This window comes from Macrobrachium rosenbergii, chromosome 16 (assembly GCF_040412425.1).
Source record: "Macrobrachium rosenbergii isolate ZJJX-2024 chromosome 16, ASM4041242v1, whole genome shotgun sequence".
Classification (NCBI taxonomy): domain Eukaryota; kingdom Metazoa; phylum Arthropoda; class Malacostraca; order Decapoda; family Palaemonidae; genus Macrobrachium; species Macrobrachium rosenbergii.
This window is the reverse complement of record NC_089756.1, coordinates 17,336,226-17,344,629: the sequence shown is the minus strand read 5'-3', so window position 1 is coordinate 17,344,629 and position 8,404 is coordinate 17,336,226. Positions and strand designations below refer to the sequence as shown.

The 8,404-nt window shown below is 37.3% G+C and overlaps 1 protein-coding gene across 1 annotated transcript in view; it reads right to left on the bottom strand.

The window, feature by feature from the left end:
• CCAP (Crustacean cardioactive peptide) overlaps positions 1 to 8,404 on the bottom strand; it is a 56,386-nt gene continuing 47,982 nt past the window's right edge. The window contains exons 4-6 of the mRNA XM_067118467.1: positions 2,533 to 2,651; positions 1,279 to 1,413; positions 1 to 736 (exon numbers count right to left, since the gene is read on the bottom strand). Coding sequence (XP_066974568.1) covers positions 722 to 736; positions 1,279 to 1,413; positions 2,533 to 2,651 — 269 coding nt within the window. The 3' untranslated portion in view covers positions 1 to 721. The remainder of the gene's footprint in view (positions 737 to 1,278; positions 1,414 to 2,532; positions 2,652 to 8,404) is intronic.

Genomic DNA, 8,404 nt, shown 5'->3' with positions numbered 1-8,404 from the left:
AGGAGGAACTGACAGCTCTATTTCGTCTGAACACCGATTCACATAGTGCTACTTCATCAAGACAGAAATACAGCTGGCTAACAAGGAGGCAGTATCCATATTTTCCAAGCCATTTGCATTTCTGCCACATATAATGTGCCACCCCAGATTATATTTTTTTCTGCTGAAACGTATGCAAGTCGTTGAAATGGCTTTAGAATTTCTTAGAAAATACCCTTAGAATTTGTACCGTCACCAAAAAACCAAAACAGAAGTTAACAGCCAACACCACTACATGAAAGCGAAAAGTAAGAGTTAAAAACCCAAGACGTCCACAAATTGATCGGTAATGACAAATGCGATAAGCCCACACTGCGTGCATCTTATCCCCTCCATCTGAAACGAATCGAATAAAACACTTTCAACTTTTAAGTGAATGAATTTTGTAATTTTGCGTCGTGGTAACAATGACGAGCCCTGAACGGTTGTAAACAGGGAGGAGGTACGATGGAGGCCAAAGGCGATCTAGTAGGCTTCAGGGAGGGATGCCGGAGTGCCGAAGGCGATCCAGTAGGCTTTAAAAGAGTATATGTGGAAGAACCGCTGCTCATCCACTAGTGTCAAGAGTATAAGTGGAAGAACCGTCAGCCAACCACTGAACAACACGATTAAACAAATGGGTTAGATGATGATGGGAGACTCGTTACAAGACATGCCGAGTGTACTGGTGATGTCTTCTCTTCTACTGGGTCTTAGTCTTGGATTTGGGGAGAAAAGAGAAAACGTTTGAATGAATACACATGAATATAATGCTTGCAAAAATTAGAATTAATTAGTGCCTTAGTCAAGAAATGCACTTTGGAAAACAGCTAAAACTTAATCGGTGAAGAAGTGGTTTTAATTTGACTTGTTTCTGGTGGGTACCAACTATAAAATGTGTGCAAGTGGTGAAATTAATTATTGTTGCTTGATGAGTCATAGTTCAGCTGTAACTAGTTATTGATGTGAAATTTCAGACATTTACCATAAATTCACTAAAGGAAGCGCCTTGAAGAAATTTATGAACTGATTGGTATGAAAAATTTATAACCGCTGTTGCATATATGAGCAAAGCTGTCATAATTGCAAGTGAATTTGATTCTGAAGATATGTCATCATTAACACACTCTTTCAGCAGTGCTAAAGGAATTTAATTTCTTGTATTTTCAAGCTATTGACCAAAGGAAGACTCTTAAGAAGGCCTTTGGCCGCTGAAAGGTCCAAGTCCTAGACTTATAGTCTAGTGATTTGTCTGTTTACCTGCTGTTGTTGTGAGGATGCTGATAACTGTTGGCGGGGCTCAGGGGCTGCTGCTGCAGCTGCTGGGGATCGCTTCCTCCTGTAAAGGGGTCGCTGCTCGTCCATACGAGCGGCCAGGGAGCGCATGACGTCCATCTGCGAGAGAAAGATGAGTGTGACGTCACAAATGGGATGCTTTTTCGAAGGCTATTATTTTTGTCTTTTTTATACTCGCGCCAGTTGTCACCAGGTCGGAAGCGTCCCATTAACGACGGTTTTTGTTTTTATGCTTTCATGATCCCCTTGCGCTAGTTCGTTCATTTATAACGCTGTTGTTCTAAGAACGGTGGGGAATCTGATTGGAAAGCGAGTAGGTTGCATTTATCTTTGCATTTCGAGAAACCCCAAGAATGGGATTACATAGGGATTTTCCCTCCCTTCCTAATTGTGGTTGTAATCGGTGGCATTCTGGCTGTGTTCATATTAATTATGATTATTGTTATTGTTGGAAACTGTCCCCTTAATTACCATAGTCTCTCTCTCTCTCTCTCTCTCTCTCTCTCTCTCTCTCTCTCTCTCTCTCTCTCTCTCTCTCTCATAAGGCAGGCGAACTGAGACAGCTGGAGACTTTTAAGCCACCTGTGCAAATGAAATCCAAATCTGCTTAAACATGCCATTTTAACCGAGAAACAAATCAATAAAAATGTCAAGAGAAAAATAGCAGCAAGTCATTATTATTATTATTATTATTATTATTATTATTATTATTATTATTATTATTATTATTATTATTATTAAATATGCAGTTAAGAACCTGAAAGCTGGTGGTAGGGGATATGGCTATTATTCAAGCCAATGGTATTGATACGCTGTAAATTTAATATGAATTACCAAAATGAGAAAGTAATCAGGTAAATTATCAATTTTTCTATTTATCAGATTCATGGCCTCTTTATTGTGTTCATGTTAGTGTCGTCCCTTTTTTAAAAAAAATTAAGAAAGAACTTATTTAACAGATTCATGGTCTTTTTTTTTTGTGGTCTATATTAGTGTTCTCCCTTTTTCAATAAAAAAGAAAGGACTTTAGCTACTTTAATAGTAATAATAATAATAATAATAATGATTATAATAATTGTAACAATAATAATAATAATACACAATACATGACAAGCTTTTGCCACATAGAATACTCACATTTCTGGTGAAATCTTTGAAATTCACAAACCGTTAGTAAATATTTTCCAGACGAATACTCCCCCTCCCCCCTTTCCTCACCTTGTTCTGAAGTTGTTCCCAGAGCTTGGCTTCGGCCAGAACGTGCTTGGCAAGGTCGTCCAACTCTGTGCCTGATGCTAGTGCTTCCACGCTGGCGTCGGAGCGCTTTTTACCACAGCCTGTGAGAAAAATAATCATAATATCAAAAGGGGATGCAGTCGGCAGGGCTTTATTTCAGTAAAGAAAACATTTTACCACACCCTGTGGAAGAGATGAGCGTAATATCAAAAGAGGGTACACTGGGCAGGATTTTATTTCGTTAAAAAAAAGCAGAAGAGTTACGCCTGTTGTTTGTGTTATTTCGACAGGTCGATAACTGCTTAAAAGCAGGCCAGAGACACATTTTGACAATGACCCCTTCTAACCTAACATGCCCTTGGGCGCAGTGCTCTGACCTGGTCGGGGTCTTTGCCCTTCCTGGACTCGCCCTCCCCCCCCTCATGTGACAATTTATGCAACTTTTCTGCCAACTGTTCTGCAATACATACATACATACATACATATATATATATATATATATATATATATATATATATATATATATATATATATATATATATATATAGTCTGGAATATAGTGCTGTAAAATCTCAAGCCACTAGCACTTCTAAGGGTAGCAGCATCTAGGTAGTACTGCTTGCCGCACAGTGGTAACAGTCAGTTATGAATGACTGACTTGAAGAAAATTACAGAGACTGGCGAAATAATATGAAAGTGTTTGCAAAAGAAAATTTTTGAAGTAATTGTGAGCAAAAGTATGAGGGTGAAGGGAAACGAAGAGGTTAAAATAATGAATGTTAATATGGCATGTGGAAGAATGAGAGCAGTAGTTTGTGAGTATTAGTAAATGTAACGGGTGATAGCAGGATGAGAGAAGGGGTGAGTCATGGGTAGGTGAAGCTAGAAAAATAGCAGGTTGTGTCCACTAGATTGGGAGGAAACTTGGAGTGTCTATGGAATGTAGAAGTGATTGTTGAACCAACTCTCCTTTATTGAAGTGAGGTTTAAAAGTTTCTTGAAAACTAGAGGAAAAACGGTTGCAGGTGTTGAAATGAATTGTGTCTAGGAAATATGGTATGAAAAGAATTGAAAAGGTAAAAAATGCAGGGATGGGTAGATATTAGGGTTTGTGAAATGTTAGGTCAGTCTGTAATGAGATGGTTCAATCATGTGGAGAGAATGGAGGACGATAAGTCGGTGAAATGAGTTTATAATTCAGAAATATTGGGGGGAAATGAGAGAAAGACCTACGAAGTGCTAGATAGTTGGAATTGAGGAAGTATTAGAAAGTAAGGCTCTCAATATCCAGGAATTGCAAGTGTGCAAAATAGAGGTTGAATGATGCATTGTGTGTAGAGGCGTTCAGCTCTCTGCTGATGAGTCTTTTTTTTTTTTTTTTTTTTTTTTTTACATTTTCTGCTCAGGGTTCATCCTAGCTTCATCAATTAAAGTATGAATTTGGCAGTTATCATTTATGTAATATATATATATATATATATATATATATATATATATATATATATATATATATATATATATATACTGTATATATGTCTGTATGTACATATATATGAATCCCCATGACTGAGAAAAACTCACTTTTATTTATTGAAAAGCTGAAAAAAAAATACTGCACGATTTTCCTTGTCGCTTTCCGAAAAAAACCATGACACTTTTCGCGATTGCTTTTCTGTAGAGAAGAAACCAAATTGTGAAGCAACAGGCGCACGAAACACGAGAGCGATATTGTTTGACGAAGCGGGAAAAAAAATCCTCTCCTTTTCTCCAAGTCAAGAAAACGTAAATGTTTTCTTTACTCGGCCTTGAGTTTCCTATTCCTCAAAGCATTCTCGGCGAAGCAGAGGTAATGAGAAATAGATCCAGAGATTATCTATGGAAATTCTCGGAAGTCTACGCTCGGATATTCTCGCCCAAGGGAGACGGACAGACAGGCACGTTAACCGACAAGAGAATACAGAAGTAAAGGAGTTTGCAGAGCAAGAAACTAGGACAGAGAGACAGATATAGAATATAGAAATATAGGGATGTTTTCAGTTTAAGAAACTAAGAGAGAGAGAGTAATATAGGAATGTTTGTAGTTTAAGAAACTAGTAGAGAGAGAGAGAGAGAGAATATAAAAATATAGGGATGTTTGTAGTTTAAGAAACTAGGAAAGAGAGAGAGAGAAATATAACGATGATTGTAGTTTAAGAAATTAGAACAGAGAAAGAATATAGAAATATAGGGATGTTTGTAAATTGAGAAACTAGGACAGAGAGAGAGAGTGAATCGTGCTGAGAAAATGTAAATTTTATAAAGTAATTAATAATTTAGAACTCATAAAGTTCTGATTAGACTTCACGAGAATGATAGGAATCATATCATCGTAGTAACATCCCGAAATTGTAATAATGATTGAATCTTACGAATATTCTACGATGTTAAACGTCTCAGGTGCGTATGTAGACCTAATTACGGCAGTATTTTGAAAGACACGTTAGAGATTATTTCTGATAACGAATGTGATAATCAAATCTACGATCTGCAGTAAATGGAAAATAAGCCTTACTATCTATGAACCCCATAGGTGGTGTGGGTAGTGACATCAGTGCACCTCACGTGGTGCACTGTAGGATTTACATAAGGGTCTTTGCAGCGTGCCTTCGACTCATAACAGCAACCTCTTTCATTCCTTTTACAGTACCTCCGTTCATGTTCTCTTTCTTCCATCTGACTTTCCACCCTCTTCTAACAATTAATTCATAGTGCAACCGCGAGGTTTTCTCCTGTTATACCTATCAAACCTTCTTACTGTTAATATCCGTTTCAGTGCTGAATGACCTCATAGGTCCCAGCGCTTGGCCTTTGGCCTAAATCCTATATTCTACCTATCCATTAAGCTATGAAGGGTAAGGGAGAAAACATAATTAATTTCTTTAAGCATACAAGACCGTTAAAATCCATTATACGTAAGGGATTAAGAATGACGAACAGGAAACCATCGAGAATTTACTGATTGATTTATTGAATAAGTAACGTGAATGGCGTGGCAGCATTGGGAGAGGAAGGTCAAACAAGCTAACAGAGAAATTCTATGACTGAATTATTGATCTGTCTTGCGAACTGTGCAACAGAAGGTTTGATCCACGTCGCGAATGAAAGTGCCTCAGAGTCGTGAAAGTGACGAAGGTTATCGAATGTAGCCTTCGACAGAAATTGTCCTTTTATTGCTTCCAAGGATACGTCACCGGGATTCGTGGGTTTGACTTGTAGAAGGACTTCCAGAAGGACTACCTCTTGATGAAGCCTTGAGCAGCGTCCTCCGGTTAATATGCTTAAACCTTTATACCGGGAATCTAGAGGTAACGAAGTCTCTCTCTCTCTCTCTCTCTCTCTCTCTCTCTCTCTCTCACGTAATATAATGAACAGAGCTCCAAGGCCTCCCGGGTAATTGTGATCTAAATAAAGGATGGAATAACGCTGTTAGTTAACAAGGTTATTATGAAGGAGCTGTATGAGAATTAGCTTAATGCAAAATAGAGAAATTCTCTCTCTCTCTCTCTCTCTCTCTCTCTCTCTCTCTCTCTCTCTCTCTCTCTCATAGCTCGAGGTCAATTAGGATAGGAGAAATAAGTTATAATATGTAAATGTGAAATGGCAACATCTTCATCCAGCGTATGGAATTTATATTGGCTCTTATTTTCCTTCTTACCTATGTTTATCCAGCTGTCATCCAAAAATCTTATTTTTTTATGTAGTCATAGATTTATGTGCATAGTTACACACTTTATGTTGATTTTATGTACTGTACAATGCGCATACGTGTAACGTGATCATATGGTACTTGCTCAAGTTTAGATACATCTGTAGATGCATAAACGCGCGTATGACTTCATTTACAAACACATTGAAAATGCATTTGTTTATAAGTAGTCGTATGCAGTTGTGTATATTAGCTCGCAAATCACTTTGGTGATCTTCACGAAAAAAAATATCAATAGGTGATGTATAGAATAAAGAGTCTAGCTTTTAGGAACTATTTGACTACGATCACTGTTTTACGAAGAAGATTGCTGTTGCAGTATATTTTTGTTTAGGAGCTGTTAATAGAGTTTTAAGACTATTTATTTATTCATATATCTATTTCATTGTTTATTTATTTATTTATTTATCATTATGAGCATGCCAAGCCAGGTCTCACCAAATAGAATGCTCATTTTTCAAAGGAATCGCAAAGCGAAGCAGATTGATTGATTTATGGCTACTAAAAGCGGCGTCGCAACATCTATAGGTCATTGACGCCGTAGAAGCAAAACACGAGCGGGAATAACAAACAGACGAAGTAACGACGTGATGCGCAAACTTCATACAAATATAAAAATAAAATAATATTTCAGCCTCTTCAGGAGAGCGAATACCCATTCCTGTGATTAGCTAAGCTGTCCCCAGCGTCTCATAAGAAGATAATCTGTCTTCTGAGGCGACAGTTTTATTTTTTATTTATTAGTTTTTGAATCGTCGTTTCCCTCTGCCCCGCTCGGAAAAAAATATTTAGGGCCGCTGGACTGGTTGATTGCTGTAATTATCTCGAGTGATTGTAATTAAATTCTTCCAAAGTCAGACCTTTCGTGGGCTCTTTAAAGAATCACTACGCGAGTACGACTTATTTTGATGAAATTTCACCCCGTATTGGGGTAGTGCCGTCTGAAGACATCGCTTGAGGTTCTTTGCGGCGTCCCTTCGACCCCTAGCTGCAACCCCTTTCATTCCCTTTACTGTACCTCCGCTCATATACGCTTTCTTCCGTCTTACTTTCCACTGTCTCCTAACGATTGTTTCATTGTACAACTGCGAGGCTTATCTTCTGTTACACTTTTAAAACTTTTTTTACTCTCAACTTCCCTTTCGGCGCTGAATGACCTCACGGGTCCCATCGCTTGGCCTGTGGCCTAAATTTTAAATTCCGTGATTTCATTTACGAAATTTCAGGAATCTTTCGAAACTTGAAGTCAGTTCTGACATTTTACTGTATATAGCATATACAGTACATTCGCAGAATTAACAAAAATGAGAGAGCGGTGAATCGGTAATAATGACCATTTATTTTAATGTTGTGCCATTTTAACCCTAAAATTTTAGATATCATGACCTGTTCCATTGACGTTTTTCCCTTTATCTGAAAATATATACAGGCTTTGCAAATACCTATTTTTTTTAACGGCCAGTTTTGTAATTATTGTCATTACAGAACTGATGGGTAGTCGTTAATCTGTTTACGCGAGAATTAGTTTTACAAAGACAAAGTCCCGTAGTAAACGTGATATTTATGTAAACATGACTGTACACTTTGAACGTCTCCTTTAACTGACATTTTTCGGGAAATTGGAACTATACAGTCCGTCATTTTATCCGGAACATAATATCTGTTCACGTACTGTAACCGTGCAACATATTCATGAATTTTATGGACGAAGTATAAACACTTCCACAGTGGGGAATTCTCAACCCTCCTCTGTGTTCCTCTGCATTTCCTAACTTGATTAACCAGCCGTAATTATAAAGAGATATTCACCACACACACTTCTTGCAGTGGGCGAGCTTGAATTTGGACAACTAATCCCGTCTCGGCTTCTTCACAAAAAATAAATAAATAGATAAACTATATGCAAATAAATATAAAAATAAATAAATGAATAAATAAATAAAAATATATAAATAAAAAAATATATAAATAAAAAAATATATAAATAAATAAATGAATAGATAAATAAAGAATCGCTTTCCCAATGCAGACCCAAAGCTACTTCGAGAAGCCTATGAGATGAGGTTCCTTTTGAAACATTTTCCTTCTGGAGTCGTCACTATTTGTATA